Genomic DNA, 26,263 nt, shown 5'->3' with positions numbered 1-26,263 from the left:
GGCTACTAACCCAAAGGTTAGCATTTCTACTCTGTCTCGTAGGATCACTGTCTTAGGCTAGGTTTTCTAGAGAAGCAAACCCAATGAAACTCATGTATGCATGTATATAGACGGAGAAGTTTATGTGAATGAATGGCTCACAAATGTAGAGCCATTAGAAACTCCCAAGTCTGAGGAGGATGAACTGAGACTGGCAGGCAGGCAGGTCTGGTAGGTAGGTAGGTCTGGAAGATAGGCAGGCTGATGATGGCTCCCAATATCAGCATATAATAGAGCAAAGCCACTGGCTCAAGGCCAAAGAACTGGACATTGGAGAAAGGAGCAAGATGCAAGATCCAGACTCAGTACAAAGTAAACAAGCTTTGCCTGAGTGTCCAGTATATTGGAAGCAGGCCACACCCCTTAGTAAACATCTTTTCAGTTGATTGGCTGCTCATAGCCAATCATCATAGAGTTAACTACACCTGCTCACAGCCAGTCATCGTACAGTCAGCTACACTGTATTAGATGTCACCATGGAGATAACTGTCAAACCACTGGGAATCCTGGCCCAGTCAAGTTGGCCCAAAACCTTAGCTATCACAGTAACTATGAGTGACAAGTGACTGGACAGCAGTGGGTTTGTTTATTTGCCTTGTAAGTCCTGTATTTATGAAGAGGGGACTTGATAATCCATCATAATCACCTGCATTAAACTCAGTTTTATACTTCTCTGTAACACAATGAGTATACATTAACTCTTATAAAAGAATCAAAATGACTCTGAAAAGAAAGCCAATCACTAGTACATGTGGAGAAGGATATTTTGAAACAGAAAATGTATACTATACTGACATTTGATCATTTGGTGGTAAAGCAGATCTGTTGCTGTTCATAGTGGAGCCAGCTCTGACCCATGGTGACCTTGTGTATAACAGAGAAAAATACTGCCCGGTCCTGTGTTACCCACTCACTTGTTGGTATGTTTGAGCCCAATGTTGCGACTGTTAAAGTGCATCCAGGAATAATTAAACCGTCTTGGATAGCTGGAAGAAAGACATTTGCATTTCTCAAACTAATTTTATGAATATTAACAAAAGCCCACTGCCATTGAGGTAATTCCAGCTCATAGCTGCTGACCCTTGTATAGGGTATCTGAGGCTGTGAACCTTTATGGGAGCAGAAGCCTCCTCTTTCTCCTACCAGAGCAAGCAACTGATAGACTTGAACTGCTGACCTTGTTAGCAGTCCAGTGCTTATCCTACAGCACCATCAGGGCTCCTGTTTATGAATATGGTCTTCCTATTTGATTCCTGAAATAACTCTGTAATGTATTACCCATAGTTTTAAGCAAAGACATTGAGATTCAGAAGTTAAGGAAGTTATTTGGCCAAGTCCCAGGTGTCACTCATTTAGAATCAAATGAACGGCAACTATTATTTGGATTTCCTACACATGCTTGCATTTACCAAGACCCAGCCCCACTCTGAAGAGATTCACAATTTATGTGGGAGACAGACATAAAACATATGCTATTACACTGCATAGGACAACTACTGTTAAAGACTAAGAAAAAGAACTCATACTAAAGAAGGGGGGTGGATTCTTTGCTTGTTACTGGGATGTAGAGGGTGGGGGGAGGGAAAGGTGGAGCACAGGGTAGGGAATAGACACAGCATAGTTTGGATGCTAGGAAGGGGGCAGTACACAGGAAGGGGAAGGGGAATGGAAGAACAAGGCAGATGGGAAAACAATTAGGCAGGTCTGAATGGGCTACGTGGGACAGAGGTAAAGAATGATGTATGCATAACCTTGGAGCAACAGGGCTCTGGGATACAGGGATTGAGATGTGGTTGGAATGGGGAAAGGGGGGAAATAATGTTAAGATGCTTGGCTGTCTTTTGAATCTTGGTTTCCCTGGCATACCATTATAAAAATAGACACTGGACCAGGAGAGAAAGGAATAGCCAGAAATATCACCATAAAAAGCTTGTTAAGTCCTTCTTCTGCCTATAACTGATTGGAATACCTAAAATGGGGCTACAACGTGCCCAGTGAAGGAGGCTTCCTATGGAGCCCTCTATATTACATAAGACCGTAGATGGAATCCTGAACCGCCTCCAGAATCTTCAGAGGTGGGAAATTTCCACTTGAAATGACAAGCAGACCAGCCTGGAGCAGCTAGAAGAACAGAAGATACTTCTTGAAAGAAAGACCGACAAGAAAAATATAAAACATTAGAGGCAGTCCAACTGATTACTATAAGAACAAGCAAGTTGCTTGCCCAGGAGACATCAAGGCAAGTGTTCAGGTCCCCTCAGGGCAAACCCCCTTCCAAGACTGAGACTCAATGGGATTTCACACTATAATTGGTGACCACATTCGTCACCGATAAGGGGAAGAGAGGGAAAAACAGCAATGAAGTGGCGAGCTAAGCCCTACAATGTTCATTTGACTTCTGTGAACCCAGTTCATGACCTGGTTGGCCAGCAGTGTGTCAAGACCTGGGGACTCTTTGGCCCAGAGTCAGTGACATAGCCACAGAGGACTAGAGTGGAGAGTGAAGCATCCAGCTGATAAGAAGAGAGGGCATATGCACAAGAACACCCACACTTGCAGATAATACCCACTTGGCTTCAATGACTGGATGACCAGAGGTCAACTAGAAGAAGAAAGAAGAGGAAAAAGAGTAATCTGATACAATTTGATGAACTTGACCTACACCTACGGATGCAGTAGCTCAAAAGAGGGAACAAATCTTTACAGCAAGGATCATTCCCACCCCCTTCATATACAGAGTAGAAAGAGATGGACAACTTGGACATTGACTACCCAAAATGGGCTGGCGGGGTGGTGGGGAGACTACAAAGGCAAGATATGACTGGCTTACAAGCTTTCAAGAGGGAACCCAGATCAAGAAGGCGTGGAGGAATGTAGAATCTCCACTGAGTAGTATCCAATCTGTCTGGGCAGGGCTCATGAAAAAGGAGATGCGGATAGGTCTCTTGTGATACAATAGTGAGTAATTATTATTAGGACTGATTGTAAGGGTTAGAAACATAAAGGTAGACGTTTTGTAGCAAAAGGAGGGGAGTGATTGACTTTGCAGTCTAGGAGCGGAAGCCCCTGGGACCATCAAGGGAGAAGAACGGAGAGCAGCAGGACCCTACCCAGAGAAGCAGTGATGCCAGAGATGGAGGCAGAGATGATGATGTGAAGAGAAGGCACGGCTGGGGTCTCTAGACCCAGAGAGGGAGAGGGACTATGTGCTGAGGTTGGTTGATGATGCATGGAGGGGATTGTAACCATGGCAGTGAAACAATATACGATAGAATGAATGTAAAGCTAATGTTCTCCCATGTAAACTATCTCATAATTCACAATAAAACATTTATATTTATATATTTATATCTATATATCTATATCTGTATATATGCTATTATTTACATAGAGAGAATGGGAACCATAACAGCTTTTCCTGAAAGCCAGGGAAATGGTGCTAAGTTTTAAAGAATGAGTAGGAATTTATCAAGCAAAGAGGTGGGTAGAAATATTCCAGGAAAAGAAAACAACTTGCACAAATTTATGTCATTGTGACAGAGCAAGCATATTTATGGAATGTCACTAAATCCACTGCCATCGAGTCAACTCATAATGACTTTATAGAACAGGATAGAACTGCCCTTTAGGGTTTCCATCAATATTTATGGAAGCAGACAGCCTCATCTTTCTTTCTGATCAGCTGGTGGGGTTTGTACCTTTGATCTCACGGTTAGCAGTCTAGTGCTTAACCCATAGCATCACCGTGCCAAATAGTATTGTCATTTTAGGAGGTCATTGTTCACATAGTCTTAACATTGCTGTGAAATTAAAACAAAAATATTCCATCTCTTTCATTCTATAGTTGAACTATATATAGAAACATTTTCAGAATGCAGTGGGTGATAGAATAAAAACAGGAACATGATAGCCACTCAGTAATTCTTTATTCCACATGACTGAACTGTCTAAGAAGACTTTAAAAGGCTGCCAAGGTCTAGATAGGTTTTAGATTCTCAATTTGCTGAAATGTCAATCCCTGTGATTGATTAATTTTTTCCTGTAATGCTTAGTTGCCCCAATATTAAATCATCAGTTAGTGCAGGTGGCTGGAATTATTAAGAGCTGGAGTTTATTAGTGTTTTTTGTGTGTATTTATTTTTGTGTTTTGTTTTGTCTTTAGATAGTAGGGTATGGCATAGAAAGATTGAGGGTGTTTCTAAAAGTATAGTTAACTGTGGGCTCAGACCGAAGAGGAGGGAGACTGAAGCCAGAGGGAGACCGCGAGGGAGAGAGAGAGGGAAGAGGCTGGCCCGTGGAGTTGTGAAGGGTTGGAAAGCAGTAAGAAGTGGAATAGTCAGTACCATCAGGCCTCCTCTGGTATTAATGGGACATGGGTCTAGACATGCAGGCGTGAGTCAACCATCACTGAGTAACACATACGACTGTAGAGTCCGTTCTTTGTGAGTGTATTTCTTTTATATATTTGTTTTTATCATGGAATATTACCTGCCAAGTTCTGTTTTTTTCACCACACTGTTTTACATTATCTAAAAATATAGCTGTTGGGAGTTGATGAGGTAGGCCTAAGCTAGACTGTGGGGGGCTTTGTATGCTTTATCCAAATGAGGCTATTGAAGGATTTCAAATCAGAGAGCAACATACTCGGATGCACATTTCAGAACTACCACAGAACACAAGTAGAGAGATAAACTGGAAGACTCTTGCAGTCATCCAGGAGGAAAAGTATAAATGCCAGAACTAAAGTAGTTAGTGGAGATGGAGAAGAGGGAGGAAAGATGTCAGCAAAGAGAATCTGTGAGGTTGGGAAATTGACTGGCTATGGGAAAGTGTGAGTAGGAAGAAAACACAGATAGCATCCGGGACTCTAGTTTCAGTGTCTATAAAGGTTGCAGTGGCATTCACAGAGAGAAAAAGGGCAAGAAGAAAACAGGTTTGGGGAAAGAATATGGGTTTAATTTGAAATATACTGAGTTTGATACACTTGTAGGAGAACGCAAGTCCCACTAGGATTTACAAGTCTAGAATTTAGGAGATCTTGCATTAGAAATCATCTGAATTAAATACGTTAAATGGCCATCTTAACTCTGTGTAGCCCACCCACTAAGGACCTGAATAGCTAGAGGATACCACTGAGATAGTCTAGAAAGAATTTACGAATCGCCACATAGTAAACCAGTTCCTTGATCCCTTACCTGTTGTTTTATCCCAAATTACAAGGAATAGTTTCTTAAATGTGATTTTCCTCTGGCATATCAATCTTAAAGTTTAGGGATGTTTTATAATTAAAAGACTTCGTTAAGAAAAACTAACGTACTGTAATTCAACCTTGCCCCTCCCTACTTCACAGCTCCCATAAGGACACAGGAACCTTTAATTAACACTGCCTCTGCCCAGATAAGGAGTCCTGGTGTGCCACTGTGGGTTAATGTGCCAGACTGCAAAGCCATTTGAACTGCAAGGTCGGTGGTTCAAGCTCACCAGCTGCTCCTCAGAAGCCCTATACAGGGTCACTGTGGGTTGGAACCGACTCAACAGCACTTAACCAACATACCCAGATGATCCAGTCCAGAGAGCACATCTAAACTGGGCTTCCTTATAGACTCTCCTGGGGCAGGTGAAATGTTTTACAGAGAAGTAGAGGATAAATCTTGTAGGTGTTATTCAAGAAGTAAGTGGAGCCAGCAAGAGAGCTTAGGCAGTGGAGCAGGAGGCATGAGTTATTCTCCCCCCAACCCCAGATTAATAGGACTGTGGTGCCTCTGTCTCCACCATACAGACACTTTGCTGAGGGGAGGGGAGGGGAAAACACTGGCACATTCCTTCTGTCTTTTCAGGACTCCGTGGAGACTGTGTCCTTTCTGGTCCTATATTTGTGGTTGTATAGACAAATTGATGTTTTCATGAACTTTGCTCGTACATTGTCTGTTGATTTTTTAAACTCACAGCCAGATTCTAGCAGTAGTTCCCAATTTCAGGCTTGCCCATAAATCAGGTTGTGATCCTTAGAAACATTTCTTTACAGGCCTCCTTCTACATCAACGTCTATACCAATTGCTGGTGAATCTGAGTCTCTAGAAGAAGATAGAAAAGGTGGAGAAACCCTGAAAGTCCATCTTGGAATAGCAGGTATGGATATACAAGTTTACTGGGGTTGTTCTTTGTTGTTGTTAATTTGTGAGGAATGGTAGTACTTGGTGTTCTGAAAATTTCCCAAGTTTCCTTCCATATTGAAATTCTATGGGTATGTGATTTGAAAAACGGGCCAGTAAGGAACAAGAGTTTGAATTAATTCAATTCTTTGCAATCTTCATTTTGTTTAAAGTGTTCTTCTCTGATTAAAAGCTACATGTTTCAGTAAGACCCCTATCTGCCCACACTGTATGCATCTACTCACCCCAGAGTTATAGCAATGAATTCTATAGGAATTTCCCTGTTCTACACGTCCATCAGCTTCTGCCAGTCTGGTTGGTCTGACTTGACTACTAAAGTTTTCTTGACACTATCTCTCCCCTTGGCTCCTACCTCTCTGACCTTTTCTTTCCTGACTTCTTGAAGGCTTCTTCTTGCACCTTTCTCTTACAGGGTTTAGTCCCCTGTACTTACTCCTCTTGGGTAGTGTCATCTTGGACTTCATGACTACATAAATATAAATGTGATAATGTAAATGTGAGTTCAGTTCTTTCAGTTCACAAATTTGTGTTGCTTCTAGGCCTCACTCCTGAACGTACATCCACATGCTTTCTGGGAAGATACACCTCATGCCACATGTTATTTGAAAACCCATCATGTTAACTTTCTCCTCAGCCAACTCCAAGTTCCTCACAGTCAGGCCACTTTTGTCTTTGTGGGTCATATTCAATGCAATTAGATAATCAATGAATGTTTGTTGAATGGATGTCTTCAGATGTCTCAAATTCCATATTTCCAAACAAGTCTTCATAACTTTTCCTCCTGTATTTTCAGTCTTGATCATCTATCTACCCAGATTCCCAAACTGGAAACCTTATCTTCTTTTTTTTTTTTTTTCTAACTAGTAATTGGGTTTCGTTATTTGTGCTTGCTGTGGCGCTGTAGGATAAGCAGTGGACTGTTAACCACAAGGTCAGTGGTTCAAACCCACCAGCTGCTAAACATCTCTCCAGGAGCTCTGGTGCCTGGTGACATAATGGTTAAGTACTTGGTTGCTAACTAAGGGTTCAAACTCATCCAGCAGGACTGCCAGAGAAATACCTGACAGTCTGCTCTTGTAAAAAATGTCTTGTAGTTGTTGTTGTAAAGGTCTGTCGGGTCGGTTCTGACTCATAGTGACCCAGTATAGGGCCTCCAAGGAGCGGCTGGTGAGTCTGTCCTTGAGGTCGAGTGCTTATCCTACGGCGCCACACCAGGACCTAGAAAAACCCTTTGGGACAGTTCTGTGTCATTCGAAGGCACCTAATAGCAACATCTCTTGCTCATAGCTGAACTACTGTGAAAATGTTCACTCCTTTAACCCCACTTTATTCCTGTTGCCAAGGTTGTCTTCCCAAAATGTAGATCCGGTTATGTCATACCTTTGCTTACAGCCACTGAATTAATTTTTCTTTAAACTTTTTAATTGTTGTAGTTAGGTGCTGTTGAGTTGGTATCAATTGATAGTCACCCTGCTGTGCACAACAGAACAAAGCACTGCGTGATCCTGTGCCATCCTCACGGTTATTACGTTTGAGCCCATTGTTAACGCCACTGTGTCAGTACATCTCAGGGAGGGTCTTCCTCTTTTTCGCCAACACTGTAATTCAAAAGTATCGGTTCTTTTCTGGTCTTCTTTCTTCATTTTCGAACTTTCACATGTTTATGATGGTCTTCCCTTTTTTCCATTGACTCTCCACTTTACCAAGCATGATGGCTTTCTCCAGGGACTGGTCACTGCTGACAACATGTCTGAAGTATGAAAGATGCGGTCTCACCATGTTTGCTTCTAAGGAGCGTCCAGGCTCCTTAGAAAAACCAGATTTGTTTGTTCTTCTAGAAGTCCATACTACTTTCAATATTTTTTTGCCAACACTATAATTCAGATGCAGCAATTCTTTTCCAGTCTTCCTTATCCATTGCCCAACTTCCACATGCATATGAGGCATTTGAAAATATCTTGACTTGGGTCAGGCACATCTTAGTTCTCAAAGTGACACCTTTACTCTTTAACACTTAAAAGAAGTCTTTTGCAACAGATGTGCCCAACACAATATGTCATTTGATTGCTTGACTGCTGTTTCTATAAGTGTTGATTATGGATCCAAGCAAAATGAAGTTTTTGATAAATTTAATCTTTTCTCCATTTATCGTGACGTTATCTATTGGCTCAATTGTGAGGACTTTTGTCTTCTTTACATTGAGGTACAATCCATACTGAAGGCCTTAGTCTTCAGTCTCAATCACTAAGTATTTCAAGTCCTCTTCACTTTCAGCAAGCAAGCTTGTATCATCTGCATATCACAGGTTGCTAATGACTCTCTCCAATCCTGATCCCAAGTTCTTCTTCAGCTTCTCTGATTATTAGCTCAGCTTACAAACTGAGTAAGTATGGTGAAAGGTTACAACCTTGACACACCTTTCCTGGTTTTAAACTATTCAGTATCCCCTTGTTCTGTTTGAACAAGTCCATGTGCATGTTCTTATCATAGTCTGTGTACATATTCCTCATGAGCACAATTCAGTGTTCTGGAATACCCATCCTTCTCAGTGTTGTCCATAGTTAGCTATAATCCACATAGTCAAATGCCCTTGCATAGTCAATAAAGCACAAGTATTCTGTGCTTTCAGTCAAGATCCACATGACATCAGCAGTGATAGCCCTTGTTCCATGTCCTCTTCTGACTCTGGCTTGAATTTCTGGCAGCCCCCTGTTGATGTGCTCCTGGAATCGTTTCTGAATGGTCTTCAGCAAATAGCACAGTATAAAAGGTCCTTCAGCAGCAGGCAGCTTGTCCCGTCAGTCATCTGCTCTACTACCTTGTCTGCCAACTTTACTCATCTATTTGCATTTCCACAAAAATGGCTTCCTAATCACTCTGCCTTTCCCCTGCCTTATCTCTAGCACATTGTTCTTCCACATTGTTAAGTCCTGGGGCTAACCTCTTCTGTGCGACCTTTCCCCATTACCAGAGAGTAATAGTTATGCTATCCCTCTGAGCTCCTGATAGCGTCTTTTCAGTTCTTGTGTTTTAGTACCTGCCACTTTATAACTGTTTGCCTTGACCTCTACACTCTGACCATATCTTGTCTTTTGTGTTTTTGTACCCCCTATGGAGACCCTACACAGGGTCACTATGGGTCGGAACCGACTTGACAGCACTTAACAACATTTCTCATCAGGACACTTGATGTGGTGCTATAAGATAAGCACTGGACTGTCAAACCCACCAGCCACTCCTTGGAAACCCTATACAGGGCTGCTATGTTGGAACCAACTTGACAGCATTTAACAATAACTTAACGTATCTTATCCAGGAGTCCTCATGAGGCACTGTAAGATCAGAACTGGAGTGTGAACCATAAAGTTAGCCATTCAAACCCTCCAGCCACTCCTCAGAAACCTTATACAGGATTCTCTCTATGAGTCAGAACTGACTCAACAGCACTGTGGATTAGGTGTTGGACTGCTAACTACAAGGTCAGCAGTTCAAACTCACTAGCCACTCCATGGGAGAAAGATGAGGCTGTCTGCTCCCATACAGATTTACAATCTCAGAAACCGTATTTAAGGTTGAAATGAGTCGGAATCAACTCAGTGGCAGTGGTTGAGATTTGCTGTTATATCTTATATGGTAGTTTCTGGATGGCATAAACAGCTAAGTACTCAATTACTAACTGAAAAATTGGTGGTTCGAATTTACCAAGAGACACCTCAGAAGAAATGCCTGGCAGTCTACTTCTGAAAGACCACATCCACTGAAAGCCCTATGGAAGCACAGTTCTACTGACACACAGAGGGCCACCGTTAGTTGGAACCAAATTAATGGCAACCTTTTTTTTTTAATTTTGTACAGTGCTAGGCACAACACTTGATAAAAGTCTAATATTTAATTGAGTGAGTACATTTTGAAAACTAGTAATACATGGATAAGGATCTCTGATACTATAGTGGGTTACAAGTCGGGCTGCTAACCACAAGATCAGCAGTTCGAATCTACCAGCCACTCTGTGGGAGAAGATGAGGCTTTCTGCTCCAGTAGTGATGTACAACCTAGGAAACCCTATACAGGGGCCACTCTGAGTCAGAAACGACTGCACGGCACATAATTACCACCACTCCCACCAGTAATACAAGAATAAGTTACCATCTGAAGCACTCATAGGAGTAAAGCTGTTCACCATCAAGTCAATTTGTGACTCATAGCAATACCATGTAACAGAGTGTTTTCTTGGTTGTCAACTTTATGGCATCAAATGGCCAGGTCTTTCCAGGGCAGGTTTGCACTACCAAGGCTCCCTAAAGTTAGCTCTATATAATTCTTGATATGAACCAGTTTGTTGAATTCAGCTTTTGTTAGAGCTAACTTTTGGGTTTGAGACCACCGAAGAGCATGATGGTTTGGGATGCTGGTTTGGACTGTATCTTACAGTCTGCCCAGAAATAGGAAGTCTTTGTGGAAGATACAGCTCACTGCAGTAGCTTACTTACATAGCAGCATTTGTGGGTCCAGATGTATTCAGTATCATTTATAGAACTGCTGCTATAATTGTTATATTACTAATTGGTTTCCTTTGCCTCTAAATGAATGCAAAACAGTCCCAGGTTCTAAATATTTCACCTTAGTTCAAATGGTCACAGTTCTGCCTTCTGTGGGAAAAGCCCGGAAATAAAAAATTAACATCTAGTATGACTCGGGCTGTGAACCGCAAGGTCAGCAGTTCGAAACTACCAGCTGCTCCGCGGGAGAAAGATGAGGCTTTCTACTCCCGTAAAGATTTACACCCTCGGGAACCCTGCACAGGGTCGCTATGAGTCGGTTCCGACTCCACGGCACATAACAACAACAACAACAATATTCAAATAAAGGAGCCCTGGTAGCACAGTGGTTAAGTGCTCATCTGCTAACTAATAAGTCAGCAGTTCAGACCCACCATTCACTCCATGGAAGAAAGATGTGATAGTCTCTTTCCATAAAAATTATACTTTTGAGAAACCTATAGAACAGTTATACTCTGCTTGTGATGCTGTGGTTTAGTGCGCTGAACTGCAAAGTTGGTTTGAACCACAAGGTCCACAAGGTTGGTGGTTCAAGCTCACCAGCCGCTCCTTGGAAACCTTATGCAGAGCCACTATGTGTCAGAACCAATTCAACAGCACTTAACAACATGCATCGCTATAAGTTGGCATCAACTCAGCAGCACTGAGTTTGGTTTTTTGTTTTATTTGCACATTAACAGGAAACCAGTTGAAATCTTATATAGCTTTGACACCCCCTTTTTTGTGCATTTACTTTGAAACTGACTACTATAATCAATTTCTGAAGCATTTTTGTTCTCAGTGCTACCTTCCATGCTGTGTTGCTTTAAGCCACAGGCATTGTCCAAATTATAGCCTAGCACTAGCAACCCTAACATTAAATAAAGTCTAAAGCACTCTTCAGTTTACTGCTGTGATAGATTTTTGAGGAAGCAAGATTTCCTTTGAAGCCGCACTAATACTTGGTGAGCATTTATAAGAATATGCCTGACCAATTTTCATTAGAGAAACACTGGAAAAAACTGAGATCATGTTATGTTATTCAAGATAGCATGCTATTATTCAAGATTGAGTGCTGTTAAATCTTATGAAAAATGTTTTGATTCTTCAGTAAACAAAGGTATTTAATAGAGTACTTTGTATTTCTTGCAACATAGTTGTTTACATTGTATTGATTTAAAGATTTCTGTCACTTCACAACAACTTTTTGTTGATAATGAACATGGAAGATTTTATAATGTGTGTAAACTATAACATGTATAAATGAACATTAACTTGTTGGCAGTACTAATGACAACATGGTATGATACATTATAGATCTTTCAGCAAAGAGCGCGTCTGTTCCAGATGAACTTGGTGCCTGTGGACATTCCAGAACATCGAGCTATGCAAGTCAGCAGTCAAAAGTATCAGGTAAACAGCAACAATGAAGTTGAACTCCTTAGACAATTGTTGTTGAAGTTTCGCTTGGAGTTGGTGTGGGAGACCAATGTTAGATTGCCCTTAGTGTGATTTAGGATGAAAACCAAAGTGGTTTTCTCTGGCAGGCTATAGTTCGTGTCACTCCCGGTCATCCAGCTTCTCTGAGCTCTGCCACAGGAGAAATACCTCAGTGGGAAGTACATCAACAGGAATTGAGAGCATTCTAGAGCCATGTGATGAAATTGAGCAAAAAATAGCTGACCCAAATCTTGATTCAACTGATAAAGAAGATACTGCATCAGAAAAACCTAACAGGTATCCTTTTTTGGTTTTTGTTTTTGTGTGGTTTTTTTTATTGTTTTCATAACATAATAAAAAGAAGGAAAAATTGTAAACTTCTCCATTTTCAAAGATACCCAGTGAAACAAGATTCTGTAGAATCTCAACTAAAGCGAGTCGATGCCACGAGAGTAGACGCAGATGATATTGTGGAAAAGATACTACAGAGTCAAGACTTCAGCCTAGATTCCAGTGCAGAAGGTAAGTAGACAACCATTCACTGTAGATGTGCATAGTCCAGGTTTGTGTAGTCTGTATGGTCAGCAGTAAAGAAATGATGCTGATGTTGTACATTGTAAATTTCATGCCCTAAGAATTTCATGATAACTATAGCTCATTTATTTTTGAGAATGGACATTGAATTTTCTTGAAAAAACAAAAAACTATAGCTAGAAGAGATCAATTTTAAAGAAAGCATTATTGTATTTTTAATTATGTATTGATGATCCTCTGTGTATATACCTAATGATAGATATCTGTCTACTTCTGTTATAACTGAGCATAAGGCTTCAAGTTACTAAAGTAATTTAGTGCTAGGTGGTACCCTTGAAGTGATCATGAATAACAATCCTTGGTTCCTTCCTTAGCATTCTCACTGAAATGGAAAAATTACATGCAACTAATTCTGAAATGTATAATTACTCAAGCCGGTGTGACTGGAGAGTGCTTTAATAGTGGTGGGCTGAGTGTCATTATGTAACTGTTTGTAGAGAGATAATTAAAATTTAATTGTGGAGATTTGTAGGAAGAAGAAGAGCTTTAGGAAAGTTGATGAGGAATAACAGTATATTATATAAAGCACCTGTTTTAGAACATGAATGTAATTTAATTTATTATAAAGTCTAACTTTTTTAAAAACTGAAATGTCAAAGGTGTTATAATACAAATTATTTTTGACAATTGCATGATGCAAATGACAAAGCTTTTTAATGTCTCTTGCAGAAGAAGGATTGAGGTTATTTGTGGGTCCTGGGGGAAGTACAACCTTTGGCAGTCATCATCTTCCCAATAGGTATGTAGTCCAAAGAATACCTTGTGAACTTCTCTTAAATCCAGATGAGCTTCTTTTAAAATGTTCATGACTACGGCATGAAAATTGCAAACTCATTTAGGACTCATTCATTTCAGGCTCTGAGAGGTTTGAGAGCAGTAGTTGTTTCCATACTTAGATGGCCACTCAGGAGCTTTCAAGATCCCAGTTGCGCTCACGAACCTAAGATCTAGAACATTGTCTTTGTGGACTATTATGGTACACAGCTCAAGCTTTTAACATTTCTTTTCTGCTATTTTAGGGTGGGGTCTGGAGCGTATGAACAAGTTGTGATCAAGCGCTAAAAGTCAAGGTCAAGATGGTGACCTGAGGCTCCCCTTCAGCTTGAAGATGTGGGCAGTTGAGCTCTCAAAAGGCACTTTATTCAAGCACTTATGAGAAGAGAAAGCAAACCTTTTAAGAAATGAAGTATGCACCCTGATTTCTTCTCTAAAAGTACCCTCTACCAAATCTTTACCACCAACCAAAACAGAATACCTAAAAGATCAAATCAAGGCAGTGTGCCCAATGATCAAATCAAGGCAGTGTGCCCAGTGTGTGCCTTAAAAGTCCCCGGCTTCTGTGGGCACTGCATATGGTAATGAAGAGCCTACTTTTTCTTAAAACATCCCACTAGGGAAAGCTACACTGTATACCTGAGTATAGTTTTAATATTGAAGTCTAAAATCTCTGATAGAGATGCTCAACAGATTTGGGCTCTAATTACAAGTTTTGTTTCGTTTTGTTAATTTTTATGTTTGGAGGTCAGTAAGTGAATATAATTTAAGCCCTATAAATTCTGTCAAATAGTTACAATTCCTGTTGAGGAAATCTTATATGCCCTACAGTATTGTACTACATCAGTTAACTTCTTTAGTAATGTAGTAATTGATATAAATTGATAAGGTGGGTGTCCGTAGTTTGGAAAAATGTTATACTACAATTTAAACATGTAAAATGCTTAATAACAATTCCAGATGTATCAGTCATAAAGTGTATTTAAGATGTGGATGGAAGTTTTGCCAATATTATACAGTATGTATTGTTACTTATAGTTAATATTAGATCAGCTGCTGCAGAATTCCCACTAGCACCATCATAAAAGATTCAAAATAAGTGTCATATTCAATATGTTAGGCTGCCCTAAGGCACTTTAACATAAGAGTTGAGCAGCTCACTGAAGAAGAAGATCTGATGATTTCAGAAATCAAAATTTAGAACAGGAAGAAAACTGTCATGAGAACAGCCTTTCCTATGTAAATTCAGACTTTCCTGATACTGGAAACTATTTTGAGGGGTCAGTGGCAAGGGATGACTGACATTACTGACATCGACGTGTGGTGGGCTATTTTGTCCTTCATGATCAGATACGATGTTTTCTTCTTTGCGACATCAGAAATTAGTTGTGTTGAAGCAAGAATAGAATAACATATCAAACATAGTTTTTAATATCAAAACACCTGTGATCTAGTTACAGTTTTAACAGTGCTGCAGATTAAAACTTTAGGGTTTTTCTATGCTTACGTATATGTAAAACAGGAAAGATCTCAATTGTCTTGGAATCAGTCACTGGACATAAACATAGATTCTGTGTAAACAGTAATTCCCAGCCTTTATGCTCAAAATCCTAGCCAAGAAATGTAATATGTTAAATTAGAATTACTTGTGTCTGAATATTTTCTCATGTTGGCAAGATAAAGGAGAAGTATTATTTTTCAGAAAGAATTGTTTTAATATCTACAATTAGAGCCTTGAAAAACTTGAGTAGTTCAGTTTTACAAATAGTGAGATTTTTAAAAAGGCAACACCTTGTTTTGAAATCTTTTGATCATTAAAAGGGGTTCTCTGAGTCATTAGTTATAATTTTTTTCTAATTCTTTTAAGATTTGTTGTGAAGGGGGGCAAAAAGCACTGAGCTAAAATTTTTAGTTTAACCAAGAGGAATGTTAAATGACAAAGACTTACTGTTTATGGATAAGCCGGTGGGTTCATCCTCCATTCATTATATATTATGGAAAAATTCAGAGAAAGTTTATAATAGAGATAGGAAAATGTTATTTAGAGAGATATTTATTATGACCTTTTAAAAACATATTTTTATATTTTCAAAATATTATTTCTACAGTATATTTTTATTGGCACTTCTATAAATTATTTTATAGTTTGAAGATGAGCATTGAAACTACATTATTAGCGAGGTTCAGTGAGACAATTCATCAAACATGTACAGGGTACTATAATCTGAGCAGGGCTCCGTCTTACTCATTCTTGGCTGCCTTTAGCCCAACACCTCCATTCAAGACTGGCTCTCAGTGCAGGTATACATCGATTAGAATCCACAGTATGTTCTGTGAAATAGGACTTAGGTGATTTGAATGTTGTATGAATACCATATTATACACAGATGGGAGTTCTTGTGGTGTAGTGGATTACAAACTGGGCTGCAATTCCAATCCACCAGCTGCTCCTTGAGAGAAAGATGAGGCTATCTGCTCTTGTAAAGATTTACAACCTCAGAAACCCTATACAGGGTTGCTGTGAATTGGAACTAACTCAGCAGCACACAACATACAAACAGTCCCTATACAATCATATCATAGTTGAATACCCATACAGCATGTTACATTAAAGCCTTATTCCCAACCCCCCCAGATGAAGCCTGAGAGCCGTATCCACTGGATACAGCTTGCCAGATGTGCCAGGTGCCAGGTTGCCACCACAACCAGATGGGGACTGTCATACATCTGGACACAGTTTAATGGTAGAGAGGTAGCTGTGGGAACAGGGTGTGTAGGTGACAGGAAAGTGGCTCGTGATGGCAGCCCTGATGTTTCAGCCACTTCTTAATCCTGCTGTTGCCACCCTGGTCCAGCCAGTGCCACCAGCATCCACAAATGGAGAGGTGCCTCGGCAGACACCGCCCCGTGCAGGGACTGAAGAGCTGTAGGTTGCTGGGCTGTTGGATTAAGCCAGGAGGAGGAAGAGGCACGGGGGGGTGGGGGGGGGAATGGATTCAGCATGGAGCCCCATTGCTCACTTACTCTGGGGGTTTGGGGTATTTAAAAGCATTAGGAGGAAATAATAAAAGGAGCCTTGCTTTCCCTTTTAAAATAAAGATACCTATGGGACCACAAACATATATGTGGTCTGACATTGCCTGTATGGATGTTAAGCAATGCATACCTGTATTTAGAATGAAATAGAATTATTTTGTAAAACAAAATTTTGAGAAATTTTGAAAGGCTTAAAAATCATGTTAGCAGCCACCAGATACATCTTAATTCATGTAGTAATGAATATGTTGTTACTAAGTGCCGTCGAGTCAGTTCTGACTCACAGTGACCCTGTATAGGGTTTCTAAGGAGTGACTGGTGAGTTTGAACCTCCACCCTGTGCTTCAAATTGACCTTGCAGTCCAGTGCTTATCTTCCAGCGCCTCAGCAGGACTCCAGTAGTAATATAGGTGAGAAAGAGTAATACAAAGAGAAAGATTAATGACTGTGTATGTGTTCATAGTCAGTGGATGCTTGTGAATTATTTTATTGTATTTTGTAATCCATCAGCATATTTGCTAGGCAAGTTTCATTATGGAAATATGTATAATAAAGATTGCCTAAGTATCTACCTTACAAAATTCTGAGTTTAGAAAATTCTATTTGAAAAATTGCATCTTAATAAATTGCTTTTTAAATATTAAAGTCAAGTGGAGTCCTGGTGTGGCACTGTGAGTTAATGCGCCAGATTGCAAAGCCGTTTGAACTGCAAGGTTGGCGGTTCAAGCTCACCAGCTCCTTCTCGGAAACTCTATCCAGGTTCGCTATGGGTCGGAACCGACTCGATGGCACTTAACAACATAGGAATGATCCCTAAGAGTATATTCTTTCTTGTTTTCACCCTGAAAGAGACGTCCTAAAGAGATCTAAAGAGATGTCGTTCTCTGATGATAACTAGGTGGGGTAGGGGCAGGAGGGGAGGAGATGGTGGGTCACTGGCTGGAGGGTAGACGTATGTTAACTTAGGTGAAGGAAAAAGTATTTGTTTGCTTTTTAAAATTATTTTAAAATTTACATATGGGTAACAGAAAATGAATATTAAAGTGAAACTTCAAATCACCCAGCCTTGGAAATTTTCCAGATAATGTAACACTTTCTAATTTTCTCATAGAGAAAAAAGGTAGTATTTACTGTCTATATGGTCTGATAAGGAAGAATTTCCTGTGGCCTGAGCTGGTGACTGAAACCAGAGAGGATGTTGGGGGCAGCAAAGGCAGAGAAAACCCTTGGCCATCACTTAACACTATATATGTCAGCTGACTCCCCTTTGTGGTGTTTCTAAAGGCTTTTGTATGCAAACAGCTAATGTGAATCATTTATTTGAATAAGAAAGGCAAGTACCCGATTCCAGCAAACTACTACCAGAAATCATATTCAACTAGCTTCTTTATATTTTTTACACAAAAACTGAGCCACAGAGGTCCTTCATTTAGCACCTTTGATGTTAGGAGGAAAATGAAAAGTATCCAACTAGCCTCCTGTCAAAACATATTCAAATTCTGGCAGCAACGAGTCTATTAAAATGTCTATTAAAATATCCCATAGTCGTTTTAGTCTTTCAGATTTCTATGCTTGTAGACCAAACCACTTTTCAAGCTCATGCTGATTGAGGGTGTCATAAAATACTTAATTACAGTACTCTGAAGTGTTAGACTTCTAGCATCTATACAATACTCTGAGAGACAGCTTGGGCTCAGATGATAGGGCCACATTTTCTTCTCTTTACTGGTCTTTAAGTTGGGCAATTCAGAAATTATGTTTGGTCATAGACCAGACTCTTAGATGGTACGTCATATGAATATAGTCAAGTATTCTAGCAGTTAAAATTGTATTTGGCCATTGCTCATGTTTGTTGGCTTAGGTACTATGCATAATTTTAATAGCTTGACACATATATAGACTATGAAGTCCAAAATATGAATAATAGATGAAATATCCCTATAAAAAGCTTCTTAAAAAGACTGCTGGAAATAAAAGCCTTGTATCATTGTATCTGTGACTTTTCATCATAATATATTCACCATATATTTTAAATGATCATGTGGTGGTCTCTGTAGTTACTCCCCATATGACAAAGCTGACAACATTCTTAATTTTCGTGAACAGTGTATTCTGTATTTACAAATGCTAATGTTTATCGTGTGTGTATAACAAAGGAAATTCTCTGGCTGGTGCTCATTGACCAAATCCCACCCAGGGAAAGATACTCAGTTTGATGATTTTTTTTTTTTTTAATACATCTTATTTGGGGGCTCACCTTCCTTTTATGCACTTATTTGATCCTCTGGAAATTGACAGAGTGTGGGTAATCTGCAAATATTCATGAGAAATTTTTCCTGAAGTGATTCCATTAGTATTCTGCCCTGATACTTGGAGAATGACCTTCATATTTATATGTCATATTTCTTTGTTTCAACTGTAAACTGATAAATACAGGAAATATTTTGTTTTTTTACAAGAATTTTTAATGTAAAAGTGTTTGTAATAATGTAAATCTTATACATGTTCAATAAAAATTATATCTTAAAGTTTATATGTTGTGTATATTTTTAAATGTGTGGATTATGTTAAAAATCATGACTGGGTTAAAGAAAAAGGATCAGTATAAATAACCCTTTTCCCTGAGTTTTGTTTTATTATGGGGTATAACAGTGTCAACTTGAATGCCTCCAGGCATCTCTGCACCCTGAGGCAGCCTGGTACAGTGGTGTGAGTACAGGTTTAGGAGTGAGATAGGTCCTAGTCTGAGTCAGACTACCCCAACAACCCTTTCTTTAGCTATAATACTGATAACACCACCAATTCTGTTGAGTTGTAACAAAGAAAATGAGCTAGCATTAAGTATGCCACTTAGTGCAAGCTCGGTAAGCATTTTATCAAGTCCAAATTTGCCTTTGTGTAGCATCTACATTTGTTGTTGTTAAGTGCCTTGGAGTCATTTCCAACTCATAGCGACCCTGTCTAGGGTTTCCAAGGAGCAGCTGGTAAGTTCAAACAGACCTTATGGTGGAATGCTTATCCTAAAGCACCACACCGGGACTTCTTAAATATTACAGACTTGGAAACCCTATGGGACAATTCTACTTTGTCACGTGGAGTTATGTGAGTCATATTTGACTGATGGCAATGGGCTTGCTGTTTGGATTAGATACTTGGGAAAAGTAGATTTGAACGACACTGAAGTTCAGTGCCCGAGGACACACTTTTCCCACTTAAAATAATTGTAAACACTTGCATTTGAGGACTCCGCAATAGTAGTGGTTACGAAACGGGCTGCTAACCAGAAGGTCAGCAGTTCGAAACTACCATCTGTGTTGCGGGAGAAAGATGAGGCTTTCTGCTCCTGTAAAGATTTACAGGCTCAGAAACCCTGTATTAGGGTCTCTAAGAGTCGGAACTGAATCCACGGCACATAACAAGAAGCAGCGAATATAAACATGACAAAAAGTTATGCCAAATTTTGGTAGAGGTTTGAAGCTCTTTGCATTGCATACTCAGAGGAAATTGCTGCTAAAGTGGTTAAAGATACAATGGTGGCGGTGGTGGTGTGCTGTGGAGTCGGTTCCGGCTCATAGCGACCCTGCAGGGTTTCTGAGGCTACAGGAGCAGAAGGCCTCATCTTTCTCCCATGGAACGGCTGGTAGTTTCAAACTGCTGATCTTAAGGTTAGCAACCCAACTCATAACTACACTACTAGAGCTCCTTAAAGATATAATAGTGAAGTCAATTTCTTAGGAGAAATGGTGTTTGAGGAGCAATTTCAACCTAGTGCTATAATTGAGTTAAGAATGGGGCCTTAACAAATTCATACAGGAATGTGACATATTTCCTTGTTACATGGGTTCATGTAAAGAAATGGATGCACAAAAAGCCTGAATTGTCTCTTCTGTTTATGTTTCATAATATTTTATTACGTTTTGTGACATGTTTTGTTGTTAGGCACCATTGAGTTGGTTCTAACTCATAGCAACTATGCACAACAGAAAGAAACATTGCTTGATCCCGCGCCATCCTCACAATTACGTCCTGTGGAAGGGATTAACTCCAATGATTTCCTGTCATGCTATATATACAGGAGTTTCAAACAGTTCATGGAAAACAGAATCAAAATATAATGGGATATTTTCATGAACTTTATGAATCTCCCTTGTAATTTAATGTCATCAAGTTGGTTCTGACCCATAGCAACCCTATATAGGGTTTCTGAGGACAGGCTGGTGGGTTTGAACTGTTGCCAAACAGAACCAAGGGTTTGCCACCTGTCATTGTAGTCAATCACAAAGACGGGTGAGATCCAATCCAAGCTTTATTAACAAAAAGCCAGAAGTTTGGAGGATGGGAGAATCATTTCTCAAGACCGTCCTGTCCATTATGAAGAGCAGGCACATTATTTAGATTAAGTTACATTTGGCTGTACATTTAATCTATCTTAACATCAAGATAGCATTCTTCAGGGAAAGGAAACAATAAACTTCAAACATTTTACCTTTAGGGTCTCAGCTGCTTAATTCCTGAGAGAACTATCTGGGTGGATTTAAGCACATCCTCTCCTCCTTTTAGGACCATAAGGTCATCTTAGCTAATTTATAGACTTCCTCATTTACAGGGTCCTCATATGAGACTGACTAAACTGACTCCATTTTGTTTAGGTCAGTCAATCCATGCTATCAGAACCCCCAACCTTGAGGTTAAAACTGACCCATGTGATCCTGCATGTTACCCTCCAGTGCCACACCAGGACTCTACTCTGTTGTACAGCCATTTGTTGTTGTTAAGTGCCGTCGAGTTGGTTCCGACCCATAGCGACCCTGTACAGGGTTTCCGAGGGTGTAAATCCTTACGGGAGTAGAAAGCCTCATCTTTCTCCCGCTGAGCGGCTGGTAGTTTCAAACCTCTGACCTTAAGGTTCGCAGCCCAATTCGTAACCACTACGCTACCAGAGCTCCTAGGAGAAATGAAATGAAAATAAGGAGAACAGTAAAAAAAAAATGGTGATAAGTAAGGAGGTGGGCTAAGTGAAGAACAAGAGGACTGGGCCTGGAAACGCCCAATGTGAGATAAAGGCCAGGACTGAGGAAGCAGATGAACAGGTCCTGCCAAATTCATCTGGTCTCACTTGGTATGGCACTGTAGGATAAGCACTGGACCACAAAGTCAGTTGGAAGTGTGAGATTCGGCTGTTCAAACTCCAGCCGCTGCTTGGAAACCCTATATAGGGTCATTATGATTGGGAACTGACTCGACGGCACTTAACAACATTTAGGGAAGCCAACTTTCTCCTGCGTGGCGCTGTAGGCTAATGTGTCAGACTACAAAGGCATTTGAACTGCAAGGTCGGTGGTTCAAGCTCACCAGCTGCTCCTTGGAAACCATACAGGGCTGCTATGGGTCTGAATGAACTTGATGGCACTTCACAACAACAACAACTTTCTCCTGAAGAGTGACTGGTGGATTTGAACCACTGACCTTTTGATTAACAGCTGAGCACTTAACCACTGTGCCATCACAAGGGCTTCTCTGGAATTAAGATCCAGAGAAAATACATTTTGATTTGTGTGTGTGTGTGTGTCAGTTATAATACCAAATCACTTTAAATACTTACAAAAATATTTGGAAGCATTGCATATTTTGCTTAAATAGGGTAAGATTATTTTGTTGTGGGATTAATGAAAGTCTATAAATTTTGTATTTCTACCAGTAAGCACTGGGAGGTCAGCAAAATAAAAGGACATTCAGAATGAGAAGGGCGAGAGCTAGCCACAGCAGTGGGAAAGCTTGGGCCTATTCCATGAACAGCAGTGAATCTGACTGGGTCAAGGGTAAGATGTGAAATTAGGAAACAAAGCATTTTGGGGGAAACTAATGAAATGCTCAGAGCTTCATGTGATTAATACAGACTTGGGCCACAGCATAGAATGTTGTAGAGTAGTTAGAGAACTTGGCAGAAATGCAGGCAAAATATGCAGGTAATGAATACATACTCCTACAGGATTATGACAGCAGCAAAGCTGCTTTACCCAATATGTAACAGCCAATATTATGACCCATAGGAGTTCCCCAGCAAAAAAGCAAAGGTAAGAAATTTAGTTTAATTAATGTGGCAGAAACATCAAGAACCCAATTACCAATCCTACCAACATGTTTACTAGACTGCAACAATCCCCTGTGTCTTCTATTTCTGGATGTGTGTCATACATAATAATAAGCCGTGATCACAATAGTTGGCAGCTAGCGTCCTCTCTGCAGGTCAGACACACTATCCTCAAAGTCTTCAAAACAGATGAACTTCACACTGTCAGTGTTGATGGCGCTCAGTGCCTGACTTCCTGTCGACAACTATTCAATGTACACATGCAATCTCCACAGGACCACGTATGATGAGGTAAAATGTATTTGGTGGTGATGGTAACTTTCTCTCAACAAAAATCTGCAGATAGAAGACTCTGCCTCCCATGGAGACCACATTTTTCACTGACATGCTGTGCCATTGAATCCCCTCGGCAGAAGGTTCGTGATGCTTCTGCATCATTACATTTACAAAACGAAGTGGCCCTCCAGAGTCAGTGACATAGCCACAGAGGACTAGAGTGGAGAATGAAACATCCAGCTGGTAAGAAGAGAGGGCATATGCACAAGAACACCCATATGTGCAGATAATACCCATTTGACCTGGCTTCAATGACTGGATTATCAGAACTCAACCAGAAGAAGAAAGAAGAGGAAAAAAAAAGAGTAATCTGCTACAATTTGATGAACTTGACCTACACCTATGGATGCAGTACCTCAAAAGAGGAAACAAATCCTTACAGCAAGGATCATTCCCACCCCCTCCACACACAGAATTGACAGGGGTGGGCAACTTGGACATTGGCTACCCAAAATGGGGTTGGGGGGCCTACAAAGGCAAGAAGTGATTGGCTTACAAGCTTTCAAGAGGGAACCTAGATCCAGAGAGCGTGGGGGAAGGTAGAATCTCTAATGAGTAGTATTCCATCTGTCTAGGCGGGGCTGATGAAGTGAAATGCAGATAGGTCTCTTGTGATACACTAGTGAATAATTGTTATCAGGACTGATTGTGAGGGTTAGAAATGTAAAGGTAGACATTTTATAGCAAGGAGGGGAGTGATTAACTTTTCAGTCTAGGAGTGGAAGTCCCTGGGACCATCAATGGAGAAGAGCGGAGAGTGGAACACTACCCAGAGAAGCAGTAATGCCAGAGATGGAGGAAGAGACGATGACGTGGAGAGATGGAGCAGCTGGAGACTTTAGACACAGAGAGGGAGAGGGGCTCTGTGCTGATGACTGGGGGGCAGGCTTGTAGGGTATACCCTTTGGTTAGTTGATGATGCATGGAGGGGATTGTAACCATGGCAATGCAACGATATATAATAGAATGAATGTAAAACTAATGTTCTCCCATGTAAACTATCACATAATTCATAATAAAACATGAAAAATAAAAAAAAAGTGTGTGGGGGAGAAAGAGTGCCCACTGAATAGTTTTCATCTTGTCTAGATGGGTCTAGATAAGATTCTTATGGGGAATAGATGGGGATAAGATTCTTATGATTCAATAGTGTTATCATGACTAATCACAACTGTCACAACTGTAAAGGTAGAAGTTTTGTAACAAAACAGGGGAGTGGTTAATCTTACAGTCCAGAAACAGAGGACCCTAGGACCATCAAGGGAGATGAGCACAAGCAGAATGCAGGACCCTATCCAGAGAAGCAGCAGTGCCAGAGATGGAGGCAGAGATAAGGACATGGAGAGGGGAAGTGGCTGAGGACTCTAGATGCATGGGAAGAGAGGGACTAAGAGATAGTGGCCAACTTGTAGAATGTGCCCTTTGGTGGTGTAAATTGTTATATATGCTTGAGTGTTTAAAAAAAAAAAAGAGCTAAAGTGCATAGAGAGAAATACTGTTAACTGATGGTACATGGAGGGAATTGTAATCATTGTGCTGAAACAAGTTGTATGATTTGTTGAATGTAAAACTGATGATCTGCCCTGTAAACTTTCATTCAATCCACAATAAAAATTTAAGGAAAAAAAAACAAAAATCTAAGTGGCCCATTCGAATGGTTTTCTTTGAAAAAAAGGATCACTCTGCCTCCACAAAGACCACTAGTTCTTGTAAAACTGGAATCTACTTGTAAAATTTTTAATTGGGAAGAAACATAAGCAACCTTTGTCAGTGTTGTCTTTCCCTGGGAGGTAGAAATTGAGGTGTCGGGGAAGACTGTTGAGGGCCATTTAGTTTCTTTGCATCATTATGAATAGTTGGAGTTTCTTAGTATGAACTTGTGTTACTACTATTGCTTTTTTTAAAAAAGCACTTTCAAGAAAGTGAAGCAGCACAGGAGGCACTCACTCATCTCTGCCAAGAAATTTGAAAAACAACTATCTGGCCTACAGATTGGGAGAGATCTGCATTTGTCCCCATTCCAAAGAGAGGTGACCCAACAGAATGTGGAAATCATCAGACAATCTCTTTGATATCCCATGCGAGTAAAGTTTTACTAAAGGTAATACAGAAACATCTGTTGATAGAGAACTTCCAAAGGTTCAAGCCAGATTCAGAAGAGGCCGTGGAATGAGGGATATCATTGCTGATGTCTGATGGATCTTGGCTGAAAGCAGAGAATATCAGAAAAATGTTTACCTGTGCTTTATTAACTAACCAAAGGCTTTCGATTGTGTGGATAATGACAAGCTATAGACAACATTGTAACGTATGAGTATTCCAGAACCCTTAATTGTGCTCATGAGGAATCTGTACATGGACCAAGAGGCAGTTTTTCAAACAGAACATGGGAACATTGAATTATTTAAAATTAAGAAAGGTGTGCAACAGGGTTATATTCTTTCACCATACTTATTCAACCTGTATGCTGAGCAAATAATCCAGAAAGTGGGTTATGTGAAGAAAAAATGTGGTATAAGGATTGGAGGAAGACTCATTAACAGCCTGTGATATGCAGTTGATACAACCTTGCTTGCTGAAAGTGAAGAGGACCTAAAATACTTACCAATGAAGAACAACGTTGGAAGGCTTACAGCTACGGGAATTTGTAGCAGAAGCAAGAAATCCATTGATTTCTAATTCAAGACACTCAGCTGCTTCCGGAGCCACCATCTTGTGTGAGACCAAGCAGGGGGAGAATCCGAGCCGCCATGGATGCCTGACAGAACCACAGAGATAAAGGTGTGGATATTTGTTTTTGTATATGTTCATGGGTCTCTTGCTGTCTGCACACCTCCAATCTGGTGACTAGAGGGGGTGCGGGAGCAAGGGGACACCCCACCCCACCCCTGGAGGGTTCTACTACGCATGCACACAGATCTCCTCAAAATTTAAAGAGACAGTTTCTACTTAAAACCAAATAGCAGCACAAATTGGCCACAGCTGGCCCTGAACTGTTTATCACTAGTAAAAAGGCCTGAATGGAGGTTGTGGAGCAGGACAGGAAGACAAAAAGGAAATAGGCCAAAAATTGATTCCTGAGTTTCATCATAACGGCCAACAATGGCATCTTGAAATTTCTGAGGAAGAAGAGTAAAAAGGGAAACCCATCTCCTGATCTCATCTATCTGGAGTCAATTTAAAAGCATAAAAAATACCAAAATACACACTCATCTAAGTATTAAGGCCACAGCTAACTCCTG

The 26,263-nt window shown here is 40.3% G+C and overlaps 1 protein-coding gene across 1 annotated transcript in view; it reads left to right on the top strand.

Moving 5' to 3' along the window:
• The window catches only part of FAM102B (family with sequence similarity 102, member B), an 80,591-nt gene extending 66,745 nt beyond the window's left edge, over nucleotides 1-13,846 (top strand). The window contains exons 6-11 of the mRNA XM_006865981.1: nucleotides 6,065-6,168; nucleotides 12,068-12,163; nucleotides 12,298-12,487; nucleotides 12,585-12,712; nucleotides 13,454-13,523; nucleotides 13,804-13,846. Of these exons, the coding sequence (XP_006866043.1) occupies nucleotides 6,065-6,168; nucleotides 12,068-12,163; nucleotides 12,298-12,487; nucleotides 12,585-12,712; nucleotides 13,454-13,523; nucleotides 13,804-13,846 (631 nt within the window). The remainder of the gene's footprint in view (nucleotides 1-6,064; nucleotides 6,169-12,067; nucleotides 12,164-12,297; nucleotides 12,488-12,584; nucleotides 12,713-13,453; nucleotides 13,524-13,803) is intronic.
• Nucleotides 13,847-26,263: the final 12,417 nt, after the last annotated feature.

This window comes from Chrysochloris asiatica, unplaced genomic scaffold (genome assembly GCF_000296735.1).
Source record: "Chrysochloris asiatica unplaced genomic scaffold, ChrAsi1.0 scaffold00085, whole genome shotgun sequence".
Classification (NCBI taxonomy): domain Eukaryota; kingdom Metazoa; phylum Chordata; class Mammalia; order Afrosoricida; family Chrysochloridae; genus Chrysochloris; species Chrysochloris asiatica.
The sequence above is the reverse complement of the archived record's forward strand: the minus strand, read 5'-3'. Positions and strand labels throughout refer to the sequence as shown.